This window comes from Aquarana catesbeiana, linkage group LG08 (assembly GCF_042186555.1).
Source record: "Aquarana catesbeiana isolate 2022-GZ linkage group LG08, ASM4218655v1, whole genome shotgun sequence".
Lineage (NCBI taxonomy): Eukaryota > Metazoa > Chordata > Amphibia > Anura > Ranidae > Aquarana > Aquarana catesbeiana.
This window is the reverse complement of record NC_133331.1, coordinates 285,262,836-285,289,704: the sequence shown is the minus strand read 5'-3', so window position 1 is coordinate 285,289,704 and position 26,869 is coordinate 285,262,836. Positions and strand designations below refer to the sequence as shown.

The window sequence follows — 26,869 nt, the reverse complement described above, 5'->3', positions numbered from 1 at the left end:
AGCCATTGGAGTCCCTCCTTACATCAGGTGTCCTCAGGCAGCAGAGTCCCTCCTTACCTCAGGTGTCCCTAGGCAGTGGAGTCCCTCCTTAAGTGGAGACCCTCCTTACATCAGGTGTCACCAGGAAGCGGAGTCCCTCCTTACATCAGGTGTCCCCAGGCAGCGGAGTCCCTCCTTACATCAGGTGTCCCCAAGCAGCGGAGTCCCTTCTTACATCAGGTGTCCCCAGGCAGCGGAGTCCCTCCTTACATCAGGTTTCCCCAGGCACCAGAGTCCCTCCTTACATCAGGTGTCCCAGGCAGCGGAGTCCCTCCTTACATCAGGTGTCCGCAGCGGAGTCCCTCCTTATATCAGGTGTCCCCAGCGGAGTCCCCCCTTACATCAGGTGTCCCCAGCGGAGTCCCTCCTTACATCAGGTGTCCCCAGCAGAGTCCCTCCTTACATCAGCTGTCCCCAGCGGAATCTCTCCTTACATCAGGTGTCCCCAGCGGAGTGCCTCCTTACATCAGGTGTCCCCAGTGTTGTCACTCCTTACATCAGGTGTCCCCAGCGGAGTCCCTCCTTACATCAGGTGTCCCCAGCAGAGTCCCTCCTTACATCAGGTGTCCTCAGCGGAATCTCTCCTTACATCAGGTGTCCCCAGCAGAGTGCCTCCTTACATCAGGTGTCCCCAGTGTTGTCACTCCTTACATCAGGTGTCCCCAGCGGAGTCCCTCCTTACATCAGGTGTCCCCAGCGGAGTCCCTCCTTACATCAGGTGTCCCCAGCAGAGTCCCTCCTTACATCAGGTGTCCCCAGCGGAATCTCTCTTTACATCAGGTGTCCCCAGCGGAGTGCCTCCTTACATCAGGTGTCCCCAGTGTTGTCACTCCTTACATCAGGTGTCCCCAGCGGAATCTCTCCTTACCTCCGATGTCCCCAGCAGAGTCCATCCTTACATCAGGTGTCAACAGGCAGCGGAGTCCCTCCTTACATCAGGTGTCCCCAGGCAGCAGAGTCCCTCCTTACATCAGGTGTCCCCAGGCAGCGGAGTCCCTCCTTACATCAGGTGTCCCAGGCAGCGGAGTCCCTTCTTACATCAGGTGTCCCCAGTGGAGTCCCTCCTTATATCAGGTGTCCCCAGCGGAGTCGCCCCTTACATCAGGTGTCCCCAGCGGAATCTCTCCTTACCTCCGATGTCCCCAGCAGAGTACCTCCTTACATCAGGTGTCCCCAGCGTAGTCTCTCCTTACATCAGGTGTCCCCAGCGCAGTCTCTCCTTACATCAGGTGTCCCCAGGCAGCAGAGTCCCTCCTTACATCAGCTGTCCGCAGGCAGTGGAGTCCCTCCTTACATCAGGTGTCCCCAGGCAGCGGAGTCCCTCCTTACATCAGGTGTCCCCAGGCAGTGGAGTCCCTCCTTACATCAGGTGTCCCCAGGCAGCGGAGTCCCTCCTTACATCAGGTGTCCCCAGGCAGCGGAGTCCCTCCTTACATCAGGTGTCCCCAGCCATTGGAGTCCCTCCTTACATCAGGTGTCCTCAGGCAGCAGAGTCCCTCCTTACCTCAGGTGTCCCTAGGCAGCGGAGTCCCTCCTTACATCAGGTGTCCCCAGGCAGTGGAGTCCCTCCTTAAGTGGAGACCCTCCTTACATCAGGTGTCACCAGGAAGCGGAGTCCCTCCTTACATCAGGTGTCCCCAGGCAGCGGAGTCCCTCCTTACATCAGGTGTCCCCAAGCAGCGGAGTCCCTTCTTACATCAGGTGTCCCCAGGCAGCGGAGTCCCTCCTTACATCAGGTTTCCCCAGGCACCAGAGTCCCTCCTTACATCAGGTGTCCCAGGCAGCGGAGTCCCTCCTTACATCAGGTGTCCGCAGTGGAGTCCCTCCTTATATCAGGTGTCCCCAGCGGAGTCCCCCCTTACATCAGGTGTCCCCAGTGGAGTCCCTCCTTACATCAGGTGTCCCCAGCGGAGTTCCTCCTTACATCAGGTGTCCCCAGCAGAGTCCCTCCTTACATCAGCTGTCCCCAGCGGAATCTCTCCTTACATCAGGTGTCCCCAGCGGAGTGCCTCCTTACATCAGGTGTCCCCAGTGTTGTCACTCCTTACATCAGGTGTCCCCAGCGGAGTCCCTCCTTACATCAGGTGTCCCCAGCAGAGTCCCTCCTTACATCAGGTGTCCCCAGCGGAATCTCTCCTTACATCAGGTGTCCCCAGCAGAGTGCCTCCTTACATCAGGTGTCCCCAGTGTTGTCACTCCTTACATCAGGTGTCCCCAGCGGAGTCCCTCCTTACATCAGGTGTCCCCAGCGGAGTCCCTCCTTACATCAGGTGTCCCCAGCAGAGTCCCTCCTTACATCAGGTGTCCCCAGCGGAATCTCTCCTTACATCAGGTGTCCCCAGCGGAGTGCCTCCTTACATCAGGTGTCCCCAGTGTTGTCACTCCTTACATCAGGTGTCCCCCCGCGGAATCTCTCCTTACCTCCGATGTCCCCAGCAGAGTGCCTCCTTACATCAGGTGTCCCCAGCGGAGTCTCTCCTTACATCTGGTGTCCCCAGCAGAGTCCCTCCTTACATCAGCTGTCCCCAGGCAGTGGAGTCCCTCCTTACATCAGGTGTCCCCAGGCAGCGGAGTCCCTCCTTACATCAGGTGTCCCCAGGCAGTGGAGTCCCTCCTTACATCAGGTGTCCCCAGGCAGCGGAGTCCCTCCTTACATCAGGTGTCCCCAGGCATTGGAGTCCCTCCTTACATCAGGTGTCCTCAGGCAGCGGAGTCCCTCCTTACCTCAGGTGTCCCTAGGCAGCGGAGTCCCTCCTTAGATCAGGTGTCCCCAGGCAGTGGAGTCCCTCCTTAAGTGGAGACCCTCCTTACGTCAGGTGTCCCCAGGCAGCGGAGTCCCTCCTTACATCAGGTGCCCCCAGTGGAATCCCTCCTTACATCTGGTATCCCCAGCAGAGTCCCTCCTTACATCAGGTTTCCCCATTGCAGTCCCTCCTTATATCAGGTGTCCCCAGCGGAGTCCCTCCTTACATCAGGTATCCCCAGCGGAGTCCCTCCTTATATCAGGTGTCCCCAGCGGAGTCCCTCCTTACATCAGGTGTCCCCAGGCAGCGGAGTCCCTCCTTACATCAGGTGCCCCCAGTGGAGTCACTCCTTACATCAGGTGTCCCCAGTGGAGTCCCTCCTTACATCAGGTGTCCCCAGTGGAGTCCCTCCTTATATCAGGTGTCCCCAGTGGAGTCCCTCCTTACATCAGGTGTCCCCAGCGGAGTCCCTCCTTATATCAGGTGCCCCCAGTGGATTCCCTCCTTATATCAGGTGTCCCCAGCGGAATCTCTCCTTACCTCCGATTTCCCCAACAGAGTGCCTCTTTACATCAGGTGTCCCCAGCAGAGTCTCTCCTTCATCAGGTGTCCCCAGCGGAGGTTCTCCTTACATCTGGTGTCCCCAGCAGAGTCCCTCCTTACATCAGCTGTCCCCAGGCAGCGGAGTCCCTCCTTACATCAGGTGTCCCCAAGCAGCAGAGTCCCTCCTTACATCAGGTGTCCCCAGGCAGCGGAGTCCCCTCCTTACATCAGGTGTCCCCAGGCAGCGGAGTCCCTCCTTACATCAGGTGTCCCCAGGCAGCGGAGTCCCTCCTTACATCAGGTGCCCCCAGTGGAGTCACTCCTTACATCAGGTGTCCCCATGGGAGTCCCTCCTTACATCAGGTGTCCCCAGTGGAGTCCCTCCTTATATCAGGTGTACCCAGTGGAGTCCCTCCTTACATCAGGTGTCCCCAGCGGAGTCCCTCCTTATATCAGGTGCCCCCAGTGGATTCCCTCCTTATATCAGGTGTCCCCAGCGGAATCTCTCCTTACCTCCGATTTCCCCAGCAGAGTGCCTCCTTACATCAGGTGTCCCCAGCGGAGTCTCTCCTTCATCAGGTGTCCCCAGCGGAGGTTCTCCTTACATCTGGTGTCCCCAGCAGAGTCCCTCCTTACATCAGCTGTCCCCAGGCAGTGGAGTCCCTCCTTACATCAGGTGTCCCCAGGCAGCAGAGTCCCTCCTTACATCAGGTGTCCCCAGGCAGTGGAGTCCCCTCCTTACATCAGGTGTCCCCAGGCAGCGGAGTCCCTCCTTACATCAGGTGTCCCCAGGCAGCGGAGTCCCTCCTTACATCAGGTGTCCCCAGGCATTAAAGTCCCTCCTTACATCAGGTGTCCTCAGGCAGCAGAGTCCCTCCTTACCTCAGGTGTCCCTAGGCAGCGGAGTCCCTCCTTACATCAGGTGTCCCTAGGCAGTGGAGTCCCTCCTTAAGTGGAGACCCTCCTTACATCAGGTGTCCCCAGGCAGCGGAGTCCCTCCTTACATCAGGTGCCCCCAGTGGAATCCCTCTTTACATCTGGTGTCCCCAGCAGAGTCCCTCCTTAAATCAGGTTTCCCCATTGCAGTCCTTCCTTATATCAGGTGTCCCCAGCGGAGTCCCTCCTTACATCAGGTGTCCCCAGCAGAGTCCCTCCTTATATCAGGTTTCCCCAGTGGAGTCCCTCCTTATATCAGGTGCCCCCAGTGGATTCCCTCCTTATATCAGGTGTCCCCAGCGGAGTCCCTCCTTATATCAGGTGTCCCCAGCGGAGTCCCTCCTTACATCAGGTGTCCCAGGCAGTGGAGTCCCTCCTTACATCAGGTGACCTCAGTGGAGTCACTCCTTACATCTAGTGTCCCCAGCAGAGTCCCTCCTTACATCAGGTTTCCCCATTGCAGTCCTTCCTTATATCAGGTGTCCCCAGCGGAGTCCCTCCTTACATCAGGTGTCCCCAGCGGAGTCCCTCCTTATATCAGGTTTCCCCAGTGGAGTCCCTCCTTATATCAGGTGTCCCCAGCGGAGTCCCTCCTTACATCAGGTGTCCCCAGCGGAGTCCCTCCTTATATCAGGTGCCCCCAGTGGATTCCCTCCTTATATCAGGTGTCCCCAGCGGAGTCCCTCCTTATATCAGGTGTCGCCAGCGGAGTCCCTCCTTACATCAGGTGTCCCCAGGCAGCGGAGTCCCTCCTTACATCAGGTGTCCCCAGCGGAGTCCCTCCTTATATCAGGTGTCCCCAGTGGAGTCCCTCCTTACATCAGGCGTCACCAGTGGAGTCCTACCTTACATCGGGTGTCCCCAGTGGAGCCCCTCCCTACATCAGGTGTCCCCAGGCAGCGGAGTCCCTCCTTACATCAGGTGTCCCCCAGTAGAGTCCCTCCTTACATCAGGTTTCCTCAGTGGAATCCCTCCTTACATCAGGTTTCCTCAGTGGAATCCCTCCTTACATCAGGTGCCCCCAGTGGAGTCCCTTGGCTCAGCCTCTCGTCAGCAGCAGGCCGTGGGGTTGGTGGCAGCTCCATTTGCAGGTCTCTTTCCCTGTGTGTTCAGTGGAGAGGGAAGAGAATTGTCTACTTGTACACTTGAGAGAGAAGCCGATTGACTGTATGGATCAGAGGCCCCTACTCTCTCCACTGAACACACGGGGAAAGAGATTTTGGCCGTATTTTCAGAGCCAAAAACAGTGCCTATTCCAGGGACAAAGGCAAAATCCTGTGATTTTGATCAGGACATCCTCAGATCGGGACGAGGGTCCAAAATCGGGATTGTCCTGGGAAAATGGGGACTGTTGGCAAGTATGTTTTCTAGATGATTTTGCCCATTCTTGGAATTCATTTTCCGGAACGCTGCACGGTATCTTTGTCGTGGTGCGCTGGATGTTCGGAATGTCATCAAATCTGCGTAATTTTGAGGACATTTTTTCATTTTGGAGATAACCAAAAGGCGCAGGGTGCTAAGTCAGGGAAATAAGGTGGTTGGTCGAGTTTCAGAATTCAGGATTTCTGAGCCAGGAATTCGTGAACACTTAATGCTAGACATGTACAATTCTCTTTGGTCCACATATAAACTCGGACAAATTTTTGGTTACTCAGAGATTCGGATATATCCTAATCTCTGAATTAAATATTAACGAACTTCGTTTCATTTCATTCCATATATTCATTTTCTAACGAATTCCAAATTTTTGAAACGATTCGAGTTTGGATCGGTGGAACACTCACCTGTCCAGGGTTCCCGTGTTGGCACCCCAGCTGATTTTCAGATCGGCTCTCAGGTGCTACCACCACCATTCGTGGTATGGGAAACCCCTGAGCTTTCTAACTGGCCCAGCGGCAGAGGAAGGAAGAGGGGGGCCGAACTTCCGAGGGACGTCGCCGCTGCGCAGTCTCCTGGAAGTGGGGATGGGTACCTGTCAAAAACAGGTACCCGTTCCCCCCTACCCCCTGAAAGGTGCTAAATGTGGCACCTGGGGGGGAGCACTTTTGGGTGGAACTCCGCTTTAAGGAGTGGGCCGGAAAGCCGACCCCCACATCCTTAACATCCAATAACTCATCATTCCCACCCCCACCCCACCCCACACATCCACCACAGGGCCTTCGGGTATGGTTTTAAGGGGAACTCCATGCCAATTTTTTCTTTTTAAATGGAGAGGGGTCACCCGCCAAAATCCATCATGCAGCTGGGCAGGCCTGGAAAGGGGGGGGGGGATGAGCGAGCGCCCCCCCCCCCCCCCCCCAACCATACCAGGCCACATGCCCTCAACATGGGGAGGCGCTTTGGAGGCCTCTTCCCCACAACCCTGGCTGGTGGTTGTGGGGGTCTGTGGGCAGGGAGCTTATCGGAATCTGGAAAGCCCCATTTAACAAGTCCCCAGATCCCACCCCACCCATGTGAGTATGGTATACCCCTACCCATTCACCAAAAAAGCGAGAAAAGACACAACACAAGTTTTTGACAATTCCTTTATTTAAAAAAATAAAAAATAAAAACAATGCCCCCCCCCCATGTAGATCCATTGTCAAGCTATTTTTTTCTGAATGTGTAATTGCCGGCACTCTTTTGTTTAGATTTCAGCTGTCAGTGGGAAAGCTCGCTGACAGCTGATGAGTCATCGGTTGTTAAGGATGTTGCTCCGGCGGGCGGCTTCCCGTCCCCCTCCTTAACAACCAGTTATTCTTCACGCAGAATGCAACTGGATGGACTTGTGTCTTTTTTCAACCTGAATAACTATGTAACTATGTAAATCAGTCAATAATTTTTCAGCGGATTTAAATTGTTCCGACAATTTGGAATTCGTTCGAAAATTAATAAACTAAACAAAATTTAACAAACCCTTACGAACCCCGAAATGAACCAACGAAAATGAATTAGTAACATAACGAATCTATCCGAAACTAAACAAATGTTTCTGTTCTGCACATGTCTACTAAAAGCGGAACTTCAGTCATTTTTCATCTTTCCATGTAATAAATCTTCTGTCCTTGTAGTTTCAACTTTGGATAGGAAAACAATTTTGTTTTGCCAGTATATACTTTACACAGCCCACTTCCTGTTTCTTGCCTGGTCATTAGCCTAGGTTCATGGCATCATACACAGTTCTCTCTCTCACTCTCGTGAGAGTTTGCCAGGAAGGGGGGGGGGAGTCATAAGAGGGCCAATCAGAGCTGCATAGCTGGAGGTGTGCCTTTGTGTGTCTGTCTAAATCCAGGAAGTGAACAGGCAGCAGCTTCAGCTGTACACCTCCATAGGAGGAGTGGCTGGGGCTGCTGCATATAGAGGAACTGATTTCTCCCTTTTCCTCCTACAGCCACTGAATGCCTGTGGGAGGGAGAGGAGGAGAAGCAGACATTCGGCAGTCGCCCCCCACGCTCCTTCTATTTACCTTTTTTCTCCTGCCCTCCGTGCTCTCTCCTGCCTCCCCCTGTCCCCCGCAGCTCTGCCGGGTTCCCCCTCCCTTCTCCTGCCCCCCCGTCCCCCGCTGCTCTGCTGGATTCCCCCCACCCTCATAGTTGCCAACAGTCCCGATTTTCCTGGGACAACCACGATTTTGGGACCCTCGTCCGAATCGGAGGCTGTCCCAAATCAGGATTTTCATCAGGAAAATCGGGAATGTTTGTTTTTTAATTTTTGGAGCAGCTGGCTCCAGCAAAATGGCCGCCGGCGCCGCCGCTAGATCTTCCCCTTGGTGTTCAGTGGAGAGAGGAAGGGGGCTCAATCCGTGCAGCCAATGAATCGGCTTCTTTAGCTGCACGGATCGGCCCCTCCCCTCTCCACTGAACACACGGCGCCGGCTGCTCCTGGAGTTCTTGGACGTGTGCTGGGGGGCGTTATGGGAGGGGAGGGTCTGCACTGGCACTGATGGAGGGGGTGGTCTGCACTGAGGGGGGCCTGCACTAATGGGGGGGCTGCACTGAGGGGGTTCTGCACTAATAGAGAGGGGATGGGCACTGAGGGGGGTCTGCACTAATAGAGGGGGGGGTCTGCACTGATAGAGGGGGGGTCTGCACTGAGGGGGGCCTACACTAATTGGGGGGTCTGCACTGAGGGGGTTCTGCACTAATAGAGGAGAGGGGTCTGCACTGAGGGGGGTCTGCACTAATAGAGGGGGGTCTGCACTGAGGGGGGTCTGCACTAATAGAGAGGGGGTCTGCACTGAGGGGGTTCTGCACTAATAGAGGGGGGTCTGCACTTAGGGGGGTCTGCACTAATAGAGGGGGGTCTGCACTGATAGAGGGGGGTCTGCACTGAGGGGGGCCTGCACTGTTAGTGGGGGGGTCTGCACTGATAGAGGAGGGGGTCTGCACTGATAGAGGGGGGTCTGCACTTATAGAGGGGGGTCTGCACTGATAGAGGGGGGTCTGCACTGAGGGGGGTCTGCACTGATGGAGGGGGTTCTGTACTGAGGGGGGGTCTGCACTGATGGAGGGGGGTCTGCACTGAGGTGGTCTGCACTGATGGAGGGGGGTCTGCACTGAGGGGGTCTATACTGATAGAAGTGGGGACTGCACTGATAGTGGGGGGGTCTGCACTGATAGAGGGGGGTCTGCACTGATAGAGGAGGGGGTCTGCACTGATAGAGGGGGGTCTGCACTTATAGAGGGGGGTCTGCACTGATAGAGGGGGGTCTGCACTGAGGGGGGTCTGCACTGATGGAGGGGGTTCTGTACTGAGGGGGGGTCTGCACTGATGGAGGGGGGTCTGCACTGAGGTGGTCTGCACTGATGGAGGGGGGTCTGCACTGAGGGGGTCTATACTGATAGAAGTGGGGACCGCACTGAGGGGGGTCTGTATTGAGAGAGAGGGGTCTGTACTGAGGGAGTCTATACTGATGAGGGGGGTCTACACTGAGGGGGTCTAAACTGATGGAGGGGGTCTGTACTTAGTGGGGGGGTCTGTACTGAGGGAGGAGGATCTATACTGCTGGAGGGGCGGTCTGTACTTAGTGGGGGGTCTTTACTGAGGGAGGGGGGTCTGTACTGAAGGGGGACCATAGTTGGTGGAGGGGGGGTGACACCAATTTTTTTCCGCACCGGGTGACACCAGCTGTAGTGACGCCACTGGCTCTTGTCTCTGCAGCAATTTAACTTTAATGTACAGGAGGGGGGTTAACTATATACAGGAGGAGGGGGTAACTATATACAGGAGGGGGGTTAGCTATATACAGGAGGAGGGGGGTTAGCTATATATACAGGAGGAGGGGGTTAACTTTATACAGGAGGGAGGGGTTAGCTATATACAGGAGGAGGGGAGGTTAGCTATATACAGGAGGAGGGGGGTTAACTATATACAGGAGGAGGGGGGTTAGCTATATACAGGAGGAGGGGGGTTAACTATATACAGGAGGGGGAGGGTTACCTATATACAGGAGGGGGAGGGTTAACTATATACAGGAGGGGGGTTAACTATATACAGGAGGGGGAGGGTTAACTATGTACAGGAGAGGGGAGGGTTAACTATATACAGGAGTGGGGGTTAACTTTTTACAGGAGGGGGGGTTAACTATGTAAAGGAGGGGTTACTATGTACAGTGGGGGGGAACTATGTACAGAGGAGATACTATGTACAGGGGGGGGGTAACTATGCACAGGGGGGTAACTATGTACAGGGGGGTAACTAGCGGGAGAGGGGAAACTATGTACAGGGGGAGGGGGTAACTATGGCTCTGCCTGGGACACTGATTTAAGGACTGAGGCTGGGAACACTGGTGTAAAGACTGACTCTGCTGGTGGCACCTGATGCAAGGAGGGACTCTGCTGGGGGCACCTGATGCAAGGAGGGACCCTGCTGGGGCCACCTGATGCAAGGAAAGACTCTGCTGGTGGCAGGCGACGTGGCTAGTGACACGCTCAGGGATCCCGCTGATTCGGCATTATGGTGAGTTGAATGATTTCGTTTTATATTACAATGTAATAATAGAAATAATGCACTTCAATCATCCTAACACAATAACAATCATGGTGCCGGGATGATTGAAGCGCTAACACCAGGTGTTTGGAGTATCTTTATCTGCTGATTGTTAAACTTTCTAGAATACACATATTTCTATTGTTGTGTAGGATCTGGGCCTGCTGTCCCTCCATTCCTCTCTCCCCCTTTCCCTCTCCATCCCTCATTCACCTCAGACTCTAACCACACCCCTATGAGCCACACCCATTTAAGCCACGCCCACGGTTTCACGTAAACCACGCCCATTTTTCACCGCAACGCGCTTCACGCGCCGCAGTTTTCTTTTTTATTGCTATGCCATGCCTACAAACGCATGCCCCGCCCCCTAATTATTATACAGCTCCGCCTACAACCAAAAAAGTGTCCCACAAATTTTTTTTGCAATGTTGGCAACTATGCTCCCTTCTCCGGCCCCGTGCTCTCTCCTGCCCCCCACCTTGTTCCCTGCAGCTCTGCCGGGTTCCCCCCTCCCTTCTCCTGCCCCTGTGCTCTCTCCTGCCCCCCTGTCCCCCGCAGCTCTGCCGGGTTTCTCCCTCCCTCCTCCTGCCCCCCGTGCTCTCTCCTGCCCCCCGTCCCCTGCAGCTCTGCTGGGTTCCCCCCTCCCTTCTCCTGCCCCCCGTGCTCTCTCCTGCTCCCCCCAGCTCTGCCGGGTTCCCCCTTCCTTCTCCTGCCCCCCGTGCTCTCTCCTGCCCCCCCTGTCCCCTGCAGCTCTGCTGGGTCCCCCCCTCCCTTCTCCTGACCCCTGTCCCCCGCAGCTCTGCCGGGTACCCCCCTCCCTTCTCCTGCCCCCATGCTCTCTCCTGCCCCCCGTCCCCCACAGCTCTGCCGGGTTCCCCCCTCCCTTCTCCTGCCCCCGTGCTCTCTCCTGCCCCCCGTCCCCCGCAGCTCTGCCAGGTTCCCTCCTCCCTTCTCCTGCCCCCCGTGCTCTCTCCTGCCCTCCCCGTCCCCCGCAGCTCTGCCGAGTTCCCTCCTCCCTTCTCCTGCCCCCGTGCTCTCTCCTGTCCCCCGCAGCTCTGCCGGGTGCCCCCTCCCTTCTCCTGCCCCCCCGTCCCCCGCAACTCCCCGGGTTCCCCCCTCCCTTCTCCTGCCCCCGTGTTCTCTCCTGCCCCCCCCCCCATGTCCCCTGCAGCTCTTTCGGGTTCCCCCCCTCCCTTCTCCTGCCCCCCCTCATGCTCTATCCTGCCCCCCTTGTCCCCCGCAGTTTTTCCCCGTCTCCCTTCTGCTGGCTGCTGCTGGGGATGTGTCAGGATGGAGAGCGGGGGAGGGGCCGGTAAATGACTTTTGACACATTTACGTTTTCTTTTCTGAATGGAGAGTCAGTGATCCGTACGATCACTGACTCTGTCCATTCATAACTGAAACATAGTAAACACTAGCTACAAGGGCGAGTTCAGAGGGTGGTGATAAAGGGGGAGTACTCGGAATGGTCTGGTGTGGAAAGTGGGGTCCCCCCAGGGTTCTGTGTTGGGACCGATCCTATTTATTTTGTTCATAATCGACCTGAGGGTGGGGGTAAACAGTTCAATCTCTGTATTTGCGGACGATACGAAGCTAAGCAGGGCAATAACTTCTCTGCAGGATGTGGAAACCTTGCAAGAAGATCTGAACAAATTAATGGGGTGGGCAACTACATGGCAAATGAGGTTCAATGTAGAAAAATGTAAAATAATGCATTTGGGTGGCAAAAATATGAATGCAATCTATACACTGGGGGGAGAACCTCTGGGGGAATCTAGGTAGGAAAAGGACCTGGGGGTCCTAGTAGATGATAGACTCAGCAATGGCATGCAATGCCAAGCTGCTGCTAACAAAGCAAATAGAATATTGGCATGCATTAAAAAGGGTATTAACGCCAGAAATAAAACAATAATTCTCCCGCTCTACAAGACTCTGGTCCGGCCGCACCTGGAGTATGCTGTCCAGTTCTGGGCACCAGTCCTCAGGAAGGATGTACTGGAAATGGAGTACAAAGAAGGGCAACAAAGCTAATAAAGGGTCTGGAGGACCTTAGTTATGAGGAAAGGTTACAAGCACTGAACTTATTCTCTCTGGAGAAGAGACGCTTGAGAGGGGATATGATTTCAATATACAAATACTGTACTGGTGACCCCACAATTGGGATAAAACTTTTCCGCGTAGGGGAATTTAATAAGACAGGAGGCCATTCACTAAAATTAGAAGAAAAGTGGTTTAACCTTAAACTGCGTAGAGGGTTTTTTACTGTAAGAGCGACAAGGATGTGGAATTCCCTTCCACAGGCGGTGGTTTCAGTGGGGAGCAGCGATAATTTCAAGAAACTATTAGATAAGCACCTGAATGACCGCAACATACAGGGATATACAAGGTAATACTGACATATAATCACACACATAGGTTGGACTTGATGGACTTGTGTCTTTTTCAACCTCACCTACTATGTAACTATGTAATTGACGGGAAGCCTCTGTACAGAGCTATTCCTGTCCATTTATTCAGTGTAGCTGAGGCTGTTGAGAAGGACATTGAGGGCTGTGTCTTCAATCTCCTCTCTCTTTCTCAAAGGTGAAACATCAGAGGTCTGTTTAAAACCCTGATATTTCAACAAAGCCCCCCCCCCAACAGGGCTCCTAAAAAAATTGTAAACATTTATATTGTAAAAAATAAATAAAATTAAAAAATGGTAAAAAAAATAAAATAAAATAAAAAAACTACTGACATCAGTGGTTGAACTACCAGGGTCACAAAGGTCGCACTTGCGACCATGCCCTGGGGTTCCACCACTGGTCTTGGAGGGAAGGGCCCTGGCTGGGGGTCAGGGGGGCCCTTCATGATTTCTTGGACTGGGGCCCTGAAGGTATTGCCACTGTCTGTACGTTAACTCCGTAGTGCCGTGGGTAACCAAGAACTTGTGGGTAGTGTACAGCAGCCTGTCATGAAGGGTGGCACCTGGCATGGCGCAGGGTCCTCTGGTAGTGAGGGGTTGTGACCTGGCTCTCTGCCCAGTGGTCAGTTCCCCAAAAGCATTAGGACTGAACCTGCAGTACAGAGACCCATGACCTAGTTGCATAGTTCGGGAGCGTGGAAGGAGTTAAGTGAGCGCACACATGTTTCCCGAAAGTATCGGGACCGAACCCGCAGTAATGAGAACCGTGGACTAGCTGCATGGTGCTGGAGTGTGGAAGGAGTTAAGTGAGGGCACGCATGAGGCCCTCGCTAGTGTTGGGCAGGACACAATTCTGTCACTGGTGGAGGTACACTGGACAGGTGAACAGGGCATAGGCTCAGCGGTGTCCCCTCTCTGAATACAAATAGGGATGCTCACCCATGTGAGATCTCTGGTGTCTAAGCAGGGTTTTGTTCTGATTGAAACATTTGCCACACTCTAGGCATGAAAATGGATGCTCAACCGGTGTGACTTCTCCGGTGTACAAGAAGGTCTCCTTTCTGACTGAAACATTTCCCGCACTCTGAACAAGAAAAAGGATGCTCAACAGCGTGAATTTTCTTGTGCCTAAGAAGTATCCATTTTTTCGTAAACAATTTCCCACACACTGAACATAACAATGAACTCTCTTCTGTGTGAACTCCTTCATGGCTTATGGAAGATTCCTTGGGAATAGAAGTATCTGTACTGTGCGTTCCTATAGTCTTGGTGTGTGATCCGTCAGAAAATTCTTCAGGATTAGAGAGATCCATTGATCTCCCCAATTGGTAAGGTCTGGGATGTATATTTGGAGTAACGGGATTTACTCCTGGAGAATATTTTACAAAGTTATTATCTTCTGCTTTATAATCTGGAGATAAAATACAATGTTCCTCAGATGTATTCCGGACATAGTGTCCACCTGTTGAGAAACAATTTCATTTTAAATTCCATTCAGGGGTCATTTATGTTTGTCCGGCACCAAATAATTTCTAAGAGCTCTGGCATGGATTTTGGGGCAATTAGAAGAGAAAAATATGAATACAAACCAAGCAAAAGTGTCCAGGGCTCCAAACACAAAGTGCACAGTGCTTTGTCTCATTGATGGACATAGCTCCTTCTTCTTTATCCATTACCAAACAGAGTTTTATAGCCCCAACTACAGGAGTAGGACTCTAGGCAAAAAATTCTCGGCACCTCCTATGGTCAATCTTCTCTGGGCATAAAACCCCCTCTCTGCTATAGGCCTGCAGTCACTCACAAGCAGTGTCAAAGGAGAATTTCTATAGAGGGGGTGGGTGATGTGTCCGTCAATGAGCTCAGAGAAAGGGATTTTACGGTGAGTAACAAAAAAAATCCTGTTTTCTCTTACGTTCATTGAAGGACACAGCTCCTTCTTCTTTATCCATTACCAAACATCGATGTCCCCAAGTAGTGACCCAATGAGGGGGTGGGGCAAACCAAAATATGGAGAAGAAACCCAGGACAACATACCAACACTTTGAATCACCCCAGGGGGTGCCCAAGAGTTCCAAAAAGCAGCCTGCAACACTTTCCGGCCAAAACTAGCATCAGAAGATGCCAACACCTCAACTTCCTAGAACTTAATAAACGTGTGCATAGACGACCAGGTCGACATCGTGTAAATTTGAGATACAGACGGCTGATGTTGGAACACCCAGGAGGCGCTAACCGCCCTGGTAGAGAGAGCAGGAAAGGGAGGTTCCCGCCCCTTAATGGCATAGGCTTGCACAATCGTCTGCCGAATCCAATGGGGAATAGTGGTGGAAGAAGCCGCCAAGCCTTACTTCGGACCATCCATGAGCACAAAGAGAATCGGACTTCCGAAAACTCAGCATCACGTGAATCGTGGGAACCACGTCCAGGATTTGCAGAGCCAACTCCTTAGGGTTCGATGGCCAAAGGCACACAGAAGGATAATGTCCTAATTCAAATGAAAATCCGATACCACCTTTGTTAGGAAGGAAGGGGGAGGTCGAAGCACCACCTTGTCCTTGAGTAAAACCAAATAAGGTGGCTTACAGGACAAAGCCACCAATTCCGAAACCCGCTGCACGGAGGCCATAGCGACTAGGAAAACACCTTTCCACAAAAGCATAAGCAAGAAAATATCCTGAATGCTCTAAAAAAGGAGTCTTTTGAAGAGCTGAAAGCACCAGGCCAAGTGATACGCATACGTCTTGTCCTATTGCTTTTGCTTCCGGGTGTGGAACGAGCGGTGGAACGCACGCCACACCGCACTGTTTTCTCCCACACAGCCTGACTGCGAACCAGGCAGCAGGACATTGTTAGTCTGATTTTAGTACATTCAATAAAGCCTTTTTATTTTTTACGGAATTACGCGATGGGATTCATTTTTATTTTTTATGGATGTGCTTGTGGAGATTGATTGGAGCCAGCCCGGACACCGAGAGTGGAGATCCGAATAGGAGCCCCTACCAAGGACCATAGCTGCGAGATACAGCTGACAGGCCAGATACCCCTGCAGGGGTGTCCCCCTTCGGTGAGTGAGGGCACATTGGGGGGCGTTTTGGATGACAGGAGGACTTCACGGCATTAAGATCATTGCTAGAATTTTAAAAGACTCACCATTTGCACCTTATGAAGAATTTTGCACCACAGGCCTTTTTTACAACTTACTTATATTCTGTGGGACATTTCTGTGGACTCTAGATTTATGATGAACTTTTAATTTTCCTATGTGCATTTGTGATTATAGATTTCAATTTTATTTATACACTACCGTTTTTTAGTTTATGCACTATTGATGTTTATTACGATTAATATATGATTTTAAGGATTTTTTGATAGTTTGTTTGGGAATTCCTTTCCATTCCAACAAATTTTTTTGATTCACCCAGATCTTGATTTATTTTTGGTTCACCAAGGAGCGAATACACGCTGCACTTTTTCATGAGGGCAGGTGTTGCACATACTTCAGTTTTTTTCACTTAATTTGTCTTTATCTTACACACTGTTATTTATGCGTGGGTTGTGTCACAGTTCACTTGATATACCACACTAGTCTTTTTGATTTTAGTGGAACAGCGCCAATCACCCCTGTTTTCTGACTCTAATCAAATCCCACAGTGGCAACAGAGAGCGCACAGGGGGCACCACACAACGAAAAACGAAGGTGCGAACCAAGGAGTGTCTAAAGGACGCTGAAAGAAAACAGTGATGCATACTAGTACATTATGACTTTACCTTGCAGGATAAAAAAAAACCCTCTGTATATGGAAGGGGAGCCTTGTTTATAGAGCTGTGTGGATGGGGGATAGTTTTGTTCTAGATGACTATACCCAATATATATATAAAATTAGAGGTTGTGTGATCTTCCTGTGTGGAATCCCAGAAATACAGAGGAAGCAGACATCTCTCTGCTGGGTTCTCATTACTGGATCCATTTGTAGGAAACACACACATTGACTGAATACATTGTTTCTATGTGTTTATCAGATGATGGGGGATCTAGGTGGACACTCCTTTACAGTGAAGTCCTCTCTTACCCTGTGATGTGAAGGGCGGCTGATTCTCCATCATGACGTCCTTGTAGAGATCCTTGTGTCCTTCTAAATACTCCCACTCCTCCATGGAGAAATAGACAGTGACATCCTGACACCTTATAGGAACCTGACACACACAATGATACAGTCACCATCCAGACACATCCCTTGTCTGTTACTGGATAATGTCCCAGAATTCCCGGCACCGCTCACCTCTCCTGTCAGCAGCTCCATCATCTTGTTGGTGACTTCTAGAATCTTCTTCTCATTATTTTTCTGTAGGGTTAGGAGGGGTGGTGGATGCATGGTGAAGGGGCCTTGTCTTTCTCTTTGTCTTGTGGACAAGTGGTGACTTCTCCTTCTTATATTATTCTCAATAGATGACTTCATAACTACAGTACATTCCTGCAATATACATCAATTAATAGTATATCAGAATCTTCCTCACCTAACAAGTCAGGTCTGTGTTTTATTAATAGAGTTAAGAATGATTAAACATTCCCAGATTTCTCCTCACCTCTCCAGTCAGTAGATAGATGATCTTTAGCGTGAGTATTAATATCCCATTAAGGATATTTTTTGTTTTCATATTTACATAATTGAGAAGCTGTTGATTCTCCATCATGACGTCCTTGTAGAGATCTTTGTGTCCTTCTAAATACTCCCACTCCTCCATGGAGAGATAGACAGTGACATCCTGACACCTTATAGGAACCTGACACACACAATGATACAGTCACCATCCAGACACATCCCTTGTCTGTTACTGGATAATGTCCCAGAATTCTCTGCACCGCTCACCTCTCCTGTCAGGAGACCAATGATCTTTTTGATGACTTCCATAGTCTTCTTGGCACTGGTTACCTCTGTTGTTAGGCAGTGAGGTGGAGGCACTGTGATGGGTGATGTCCTGTGAAGGCGGCTGCTGGGTGTTAATGGTTCACCAGATATTTTTCTCATAACTTTATAATCCTGTGTAAAGAGAGAAAGTAATAATTATAACCACAGACTTCCCAGAATCCTGCTCACCTCTCCGGTCAGGTCTGTGTTTTATTAATAGAGATAAGAGTGATGTCATGTGACCTCCCAGAATCCTCCTCACCTCTCCGGTCAGCAGGTAGATGATCTCCAGAGTGAGGTTCAATATCCTCTCAGTCATGTGATTTTGGCCCATCTCCATCCTCATTGATGTGGTCATGTGATCTATACAGGACTCTCCTCTCTGTAGACGTATAATAAACTGAGAATTATCTGGACTGCACTGGGATGAAAATGCCCCCAAGGGCCTTATGATTAATCCTAAGAAATGCCTAGTGCTTAATATTTCACTCACAAACATGGAATTGATCCCGGCTAGGACTGCACTCCCATTCACATGGGCAGAAAAATCAATCCCATATCTTGGAATTCATTTAACAGCATCTCATTCTGACTTATTCTCAACCAATTATCCTCCTGTATTAAGACAGATCACAAATCTAATAAAACAATGGTCGCAACTTCCTTTATCCTGGATAGGGAAGATTAATGCAATCAAAATGACTATTCTACCCAAATTGCTTTATCTATTCAGAGTCCTCCCTATTCCAATTCCTTCCTATTTTTTGAGAATAGTACAAAAAAGAGCAACTTCGTTTATATGGGGCTCTTCTAAACCACGTATACCTATACACACACTACATCTTCCCAAAAATAAAGGAGGCCTGGGATACCCTAATTTTACTAACTACTACAGAGCAGCACATTTGGCCAGTCTGTCCAAATACCATGCAAAACAGGAAATCCCATTATGGGTATTTATAGAGGCTTCAGAAAATGACCCTCTATTAATATCAAATTTATTATGGCTTGATCCTAAAGACCGCTTTAAAATTCATAATCCCATAACTAAACACTTCTTATCTCTCTGGGATAAACTAAAAACCAAATATCAGTTACAATCTCCACACAATCCTCTCCTTTCTTTTATCAGAAATCCGGCCTTTTATCCGGCATGGATCTACCCAAATTCTTTTAAAGCTTGGACAACATCAGGCATTCAGACACTAAATGACTTCATAGCATCTAAATCATTCCTTTCATTCCCATCGCTTAGAGAAAAATATGATCTACCAAACTCTGAGATATTTAGATATCTCCAAATCAAAAATTTCTATACACCATTCCTAAAGGGGGATACACCATTATCCCAATTATCCATTTTTGAATCAATCTGTACAAAAGATCCATTTGCTAAAGGTACAATTTCATCACTTTATAATCAATTATATGGAGTAGCAAATCTTAATAGACCCTCTTACGTTCAGAGGTGGGAGGAGGACCTGGGACGAACTTTAGAAGACACGGACTGGTCTAACATATGGCTCACATCTAAGTCATCTTCACCCAACATCTTAGCACTGGAGACAAATTATAAAGTCCTAACTCGCTGGTACCTTGTACCCGCTAGAGTGGCAAAATATTCACCTAATACCTCAGCTCTTTGTTTTCGAGGATGCCCAGAAATAGGCACATATTTACACATATGGTGGACGTGCCCAGTAATCCAAACCTTCTGGAAGGAAGTCTTCGTGATTGCATCTAACATATTTAAAAAAATAATACAACCAGATCCATATTTAACTTTGCTTAATCTAAAACCGGAATGGTTAACACTCTCTCAATTCAAACTTATGATCCAACTAATAACGGCTGCAAAACAAACAGTGGCCAAGGCATGGAAATCTCCTACATTGGTACTAGCAGAAACAATTCACAGAATGAATAATACAATGTCCCATGCTAAGATGGTAGCCATCGATCAAAATCAAATTCCAAAATTTGAAAAACTTTGGCATCCTTGGATAAAACAACAGTTCCTGTCAAACTTCAATGACTCTGTCCTGTTGCCATGGTAACAGATTAAATGACTTACAGAGACACCCATTCTAAGGCTTCAAAGAGAACTAAAAAGAATAATAAACTGACGAGCGGGACAACCTTGTGGACCATACCTCTACCTTTCAACCCTTTTTCTTCTTTCTCTTTCCTTTTCTCCACCTTACGATTAAAGCTCATTATCAGAATTTATTTGACCTATATACACTCTACTTGTAAACAATATGTATAGTAGGTATAAATCATTTAAATACCTACAAAAGTAACTAAGGAAATGATATATATCTTTAATTTAGGTTTACGTGAACCCAATGTTTAATATTTGAAATTTCATGATATTTACCTATATAAACCCTACTGTAAAACAATGAGCTTACTTTATAGATCCTTGTAAACTTGCTTTATGTATCTTTATAACATTGTATACTCAATAAACTTCTTTTGACAAGGAAAAAGCCCCCAAGGAGTTCATCCTTAGTTCTGACATCGTAAGTTCCCTTTAACCACTTCCAACAAACCGACATACCTGTTTGTCCGTAGGAAGAAGTGGATGTATTGGGGTGATATGCAGCTGCAGGCTTTACCCCAGTACCATCTTTTTTTAGAGCGGGTGGTCGGCAGCGGCTTGGCTGTTATTCAAGGCACCGGGAGGGGAAGCCCCCCCTCCCGCCGCCTTCAGCTGCTCTTCCCGAGCCTCCCATCCCACCAGGAGACCCAATCCATGATCCTGCATGTCTGTCAGCTAGGCTGAGACCTGAACGAAGCTGGATTCGGCTTTGACCGGGTTTCTGATGTAAAATCCCGGAAGCGACCTCACAACGTCGCTTTCGGTTTACTCGGCTGCCAATGGCGCCGATTTTGAAAAAATTACAGTATTCAGAAACGCCAATTTTGGCGATCTGAATACTTTTAAGTGCAAAGGAAGGATTTGGGGTCTTTTAAACCCCGATCCCTCCATAAAGAGTACCTGTCACTGCCTATTACTGTCACAAGGGATATTTACATGACAGCAATAAAAGTGATCAGATTTTTTTTTTAAGGGACAGTGTTAAAAAAATAAATAAAATATAATAATTTTTTTTTTTAAATGCCCTTGTCCCCCCGTGCTCGCACAGCAAAGAAAGCATATAAGTAAGTTGCGCCCACAAATGTAAATGGTGTTCAAATCACACATGTGAGGTATCGCCGCGATCGTCAGAGTGTGAGCAATAATTCTAGCAAAAGACCTCCTCTGTAACTCTAATCTGGTAACCGTTAAATTTTTTTGAAAGCGTCACCTATGGAGATTTTTAAGTACCGTCGTTTGTCGCCATTCCACGAGTGTGCACAATTTTTAACCGTAACATGTTTGGTATCTATTTTCTCAGCGTAACATCATCTTTCACAATATACAAAAAATTGGGCTAACTTTACTGTTTCATTTTTTTTTTTTATTCAGTGAAGTGTATTTTTTGCGCAAATACCATTTATACCATATATTTTCATATACATAATGATTCGGGGTTCTAAGTAATTTTTTAGCAAAAAAATACTGATTTTAACTTCAACAAGTGTCAAAAATAGGCTTGGTCCTTAAAGCGGAGTTCCACCCAAAAATGGAACTTCCACTTTAATTTATGGTGACACCCTGACACGCCACATTTGGCATGTCATTTTTTTGGTGGGGGGAGCAGATACCTTCTTTTTAGAGGCATCCAGCTCCCACTTCCTCCCGGGGCTCCGCGGCGCCGGAAGGAAGTTCACCCCTCCCTCCCTGAAATCTTCTGGGACACATCACAGGTCCCAGAAGATTACCCGGCCATTCAGAGCGCGCAGTGCATGCCCGGCTGTGAAGCCACAGCTGGGCACCCACAGTAAGAATGCTGGCGCCGTGGAGAGCAGGGGGAGAGGAGCGAGGCTTCGTACGCCCGCATCGCTGGACCGTGGGACAGGTGAGTGTCTGATTATTAAATGTCAGCAGCTACACTTTTTGTAGCTGCTGACTTTTAATTTTTTTTTTTTCGGCGGAACTCCGCTTTAAGTGGTTAAATAACAAATCCTACCAAAATCTTTAATTTTAGGCTTTGAATCACTGGGGAAGAGTTATGCCGCATACACACGGTTGGACTTGCCAATCGGATAACCTCCGTTGGCATTTCCGACGGAGAAATTTAGAACATGTTCTATATCTAAGTTCGTTGGAAATTCTGACAAAAAAAGTCTGATGGGGCATACACACGGCCGGAATATCCGACCAAAAGCTCCCATCGGACTTTTTCTGTCGGAAATTCCGACCGTGTGTAAGGGGCATAAGAACTTCTTTCAAGGTATTCTTCTGTGTACTGGTTGGGGAAATTTCCTTTGACTTCCTGCCCAACATGTATCTGGACTATATACCAGAGGCTCTGAATGGAGAGTTGGATAAATGGCTCTCTATTTAGGATGTATCTGGTCTATAAACCAGAGGCTCTGGATGGACAGTTGGATAAATGGTTCTATATTTAGAATGTATCTGGCCTATAAACCAGAGGCTCAGGATGGACAGTTGGATAAATGGTTCTATATTTAAGATGTATTTGGTCTATAAACCAGAGGATCTGGATGGACAGTTGGATAAATGGCTCTATATTTAGGATGTATCTGGTCTATAAACCAGAGGATCTGGATGGAGAATTGGATAAATGGCTCTATATTTAGGATGTATCTGGTCTATAAACCAGAGGATCTGGATGGACAGTTGGATAAATGGCTCTATATTTAGGATGTATCTGGTCTATAAACCAGAGGCTCTGGATTGACAGTTGGATAAATGGCTCTATATTTAGGATGTATCTGGTCTATAAACCAGAGGCACTGGACGTATCTGGGCACATTTTAAAAAATAACCCCTGATAAGAGTATTTTAGGTTTGTGTAGTAGTGGATGTTGGAGATAAAGACATCACAGTGACTATGGAGGAAGGGGGGATTTCTTGGTTTAAATATAAAAAGAATCTTATTACCCTCTTTGTATGTTCCAGCGATGTGTGCTCTCTTTTTCCTCCTCCTCTCACCTTGGATATTGTACGTTATACAATGTTCTATGCTTATCTTTCATCAGTTCCCGTCAGAGTGATCCACGTACAATATGTGATATTGCTAGCCTATATCTAGCCTATCCTCCGCCCATACTTCCTGTGCTACTTCCTCCGCCCATACTTACTGCTAACTCACCTACGGTTTTCTGCAAACATGTAAGAAGGGGAAGTAAGGTCCACCCTTCCCCCATCTCCAATTGCTATAACTACTTGTATTTTGGCCATTAAATCTTTTCCAAGTAAATTCACAGAGCACCCAGGAAAGACTCTACAAGGGTGATACACCGTGCATCTATCATCTAAACTGCTCACAAGTAAGCAAGGAGGTTTCCCGGGTCTTTGTCAGGACCCCATTTATACCCACAGAGGGCTCACATTCTGTCAGAGTTTAACCACTTGACCACTGGGCACTTAAAACCCCCTTCCTAACCAGACCAATTTTCAGCTTTCGGTGCTCTCACACATTGAATTACAATTACTTAGTCATGCAACACTGTACCCATATGAAATATTTGTCCTTTTTTTCACACAAATAGAGCTTTCTTTTGGTGGTATTTAATCACCGCTGGGTTTTTTATTTTTTGCGCTATAAATCAAAAAAGACTGAAAATTCGATTAAAAAAAAAAAAATTTGTTGTTTCTGTTAAAATTTATTGCAGAGTATTGGCAAGTATTGGCAGAGTATTGGCAGAGTATTGGCGAGTATTGGTAGAGTATTGGCAGAGTATTGGCGAGTATTGGCAGAGTTTTGCAGAGTATTGGCAGAGTATTGCAGTGTTGCAGAGTATTGACACTGAGCAGCGCTGTGGGCACTAAATATCCAACCCACAGCGCTGCTGCAATCTCTCCCCCTCTCCCCTCGCACTGTACCCATCGGTATAGAGAGGGGAGGGTGGAACCGGAGTCATGACGTGACGCCGGTTTGTTTACAAGTGATCGCTCCGTCATTTGACGGAACGATCACATGGTAAACGGCCGCGATCAGCAGCTATTTACCGTGATCCGTGATGCGCCGGGTCAGCTCACGAATGTTCCCTGGTGCACACCCCAGGGGGCGCGCGGGAGCAACATTCTGGAATGACGTCCCACGGACGTGCATCCAGAATAAGCCGACCGCGCTGTAGCCATCTTTCGGCTATGGCCCGGTCGGCAAGTGATTAAGTACTGTATATTCTCCCTCCTTTACACTAGGTTCACACCTATGCGCTTTAAAAAAAAAAAAAATCGGGAAAGAAAAGGCGTGGAGTCACCCACCAAATCCAAACCAGGCCCTTAGGGTCTGATATGGATTTGAAGGGGAACCTCACACCATTTTTTAAAAATGGTGTGGGGTGCCCTTCAAATCCATACCAGGCCCTTTGGGGGACAAGGGCCTCTTCCCCACAACCCTGGGCGGTGGTTGTGAGGGTCTGTGGGCAGGGGGCTTATCAGAATTTGGAAGCCCCCCTTTAACAAGGCCCCCCCCCATGTAAATGAGTATGAGGTACATTGTACCCCTACTCATTCACCAAAAAAAGTGTCAAAAAGAAATAAAAACACACGCACAGTTTTTGACTATTCCTTTATTGAAAATAAAAAAAAATGTCCCCTGATGTAGATCCATCGTCAATCACGCCACCCGCTGCCTCCACTAGACCCCAAAAAATAAAAAATAAAAAAAAGAAGCTCCGCCTGCTCTGTCTAATGCTTAACCAGTTGCTGAACACCCCACATCCATCTACTGTGGGGCAGTGACCTCTCTGAGCAAAATCACATACCTGTGCGTGATCCACAATTGCAGGCAGCCCAACGCTGCTCTGATTCGGTTCAGAACTCTTTAATCTGCAGTGTTTTTTTTATATATTTTTCGGGTCTGTCAGGTCCGTGATTGAAGATGGATGGACATCGCGGGACACTTTTTTATTTTTTAATAAAGGAATTGTCAAAAACTGTGTATTGTGGTTTTTACTTTTTGACACTTTTTTGGTGAATGGGTAGGGGTACCCCATACCTATTCACATGGGGGGGCTTCCAGATTCTGGTAAGGCCCTTGCCAGCAGACCCCCACAACCACTGGGCAAGGGTTGTGGGGGTGAGGCCCTTGTCCCCATAATATCTATACCAGACCCGAGGGGGCTGGTATGGACTTGGGGGGTGGGACCCACACTGATTTTTTCCTCTATTTTTTTATCTGTATACGACAATACATTATAGCCACAAGCAATTTTACATGAAATTTTTTCCTTTTAGAAATGTCATTTTTCTGCGGCACAGTAAAACACACGAGGCAGATGCGCCACTTTATAGGCAGACTAAGGACACCCCCAGGCGCGATATTTAAAGGAATATTTCTTTTTTATTGTTTCACTTTATTATTAAAATTACTGCTCCTGAAAAAACAGCCATTTTAAAAACTTTATTTGCATTGATACATGTCCCCTGGGGCAGGACCCGGGTCCCCAAACACTTTTCATGGCAATAACTTGCATATAAGCCTTTAAAAGGAACACTTTTGATTTTTCACGTTCATACGGTGTTCACATGTTCGCACAAATTTTTTGTTTGTTCGCATGTTCTAGTGCGAACCGAACCGAGGGGTGCACGGCTCATCCCCATTCATATACAAGCACTCGATTCACAACTTCACATTGCTTTGCTCTTTATAATTTCATTTTTTGTTACTTGGACTGTTTCAGTACAGTTTGGACTTTTTCTGTCATTTTAGAATTTTTTTGCGGAACTTTTTCTGTTTCATTCTCTGTTAGAATTTACTGCACTGTTTCCCTGTTCATGTTCAACTCTTCTTCCGCCATTTGCACACTCAATCTTCGATCTGAGCATACGAAGGTTCACACTCTGTCCACATTTGCATCCGTCCTTTGTGGTTTTTGTTGCCCACTTCTTGTGTCATTGTGGAAATTTTCCTGCACCTCCTTAAACCGCCTTTGCCATTCACGAACACTTAATTTGTTCATGGAATGTTCCAAATAAGCCTGTTGTAACAAAGCAAAAATTTCACTCTCACTTTTGCCAATTTTCACTCAAAATTTTAACTCATTCTCCACCAACACGCAACCCACACACATTATTTCTTTTACTACTCTGTAAAGACTGAGTCAACTGGTCAGGGAGCAGGGGCGTACCAACAGGGGTCACAGGGGTTGCAATTGCGACCCGGTCCCCATGCTGCAGGGGGCCCACGTGGCCCCCTTGTACACATCGATAGGAGGAGCGGCTGGGGTGGCTACATATAGAAGAACCGATCTCTTCATTTTCTTCCTGCCACTGAATGCTTGTGAGAGGGAGAGGAGGAGAAGCGGTCATTCGGCTGAGGAAAACAGAGAGATCGACTCCTCCATATGCAGCCGCCCCCCCCCCCCCCACCTCTTCCTCTGTCCATCTTCTTTCTCCTACCCCCTGTACTCTCTCCTGCCCCCCCCCCCCCCCCCCCCCCCCGCTGCTGCAGAGGATGTGTCAGGATGAGGAATGGGCAGGGGTCGGTAATATGTCATTTACCAGCTTCTCTTTTTTTTTTTTTATTAAATTTTATATTTAACGAAACAAACAAAGTGGTGACACTCGCCATTGAGATGTCCACGCAGGGCCGTAAAACATACAACAATTTGGTAGGCATCCTAGAGAAAACAAAGACCTGCTGTTCTAATCGTACCAAAAGTAACCCCCCCCAGTGATCCATACCAATCACTGGCTCTGTTCATTCATAACTGAAACATAGTAAACAGTGTTTACTATGTTTCAGTTTATGAATGGAGGGAAGCCTCTGTACAGAGCTATTCCTGTCAATTCATTCAGTGTAGCTGAAGCTGCTGAGAAGGACATTGAGGGCTGTGTCCTCAATCTCCTTTTTTTTCGCAAAGGTGAAACATCAGAGGTCTGTTTAGACCCCTGATATTTCACCAAAGCCCCCCAAAAGGGTTCCTACATTTTTAAAAAAAATTAATATTGTAAAAAAAGAAATAAAATAAAAAAATTGTAAAAAAAAAAAAAGAAAATAAAAAAAATACTGACATCAGTGGTTAAACTACCAGGGTCACAAAGGTCGCACTTGCGACCATGCCCTGGCGTTCCACCACTGGTCTTAGAGGGAAGGGCCCCGGCTGGGGGTCAGGGGCGCCCTTCATGGTTTCTTGCACTTCTTGTGTCCTCATTCTCCTTTCTCTGTCTCAAAGGTGAAACATCAGAGGTCTGTTTAGACCCCTGATATTTCACCAAAGCCCCCCAAAGGGGCTCCTATTTT

At 48.6% G+C, this 26,869-nt stretch overlaps 1 protein-coding gene across 1 annotated transcript in view; it reads right to left on the bottom strand.

The window, feature by feature from the left end:
- The window catches only part of LOC141106768 (uncharacterized), a 77,632-nt gene extending 54,931 nt beyond the window's left edge, over positions 1-22,701 (bottom strand). Inside the window, exons 1-6 of the mRNA XM_073597695.1 lie at positions 22,558-22,701; positions 17,803-17,922; positions 17,502-17,672; positions 17,218-17,415; positions 16,914-17,105; positions 16,704-16,827 (exon numbers count right to left, since the gene is read on the bottom strand). Coding sequence (XP_073453796.1) covers positions 16,704-16,827; positions 16,914-17,105; positions 17,218-17,415; positions 17,502-17,672; positions 17,803-17,898 — 781 coding nt within the window. The 5' untranslated portion in view covers positions 17,899-17,922; positions 22,558-22,701. The remainder of the gene's footprint in view (positions 1-16,703; positions 16,828-16,913; positions 17,106-17,217; positions 17,416-17,501; positions 17,673-17,802; positions 17,923-22,557) is intronic.
- Between the last annotated feature and the right edge of the window lie 4,168 nt (positions 22,702-26,869).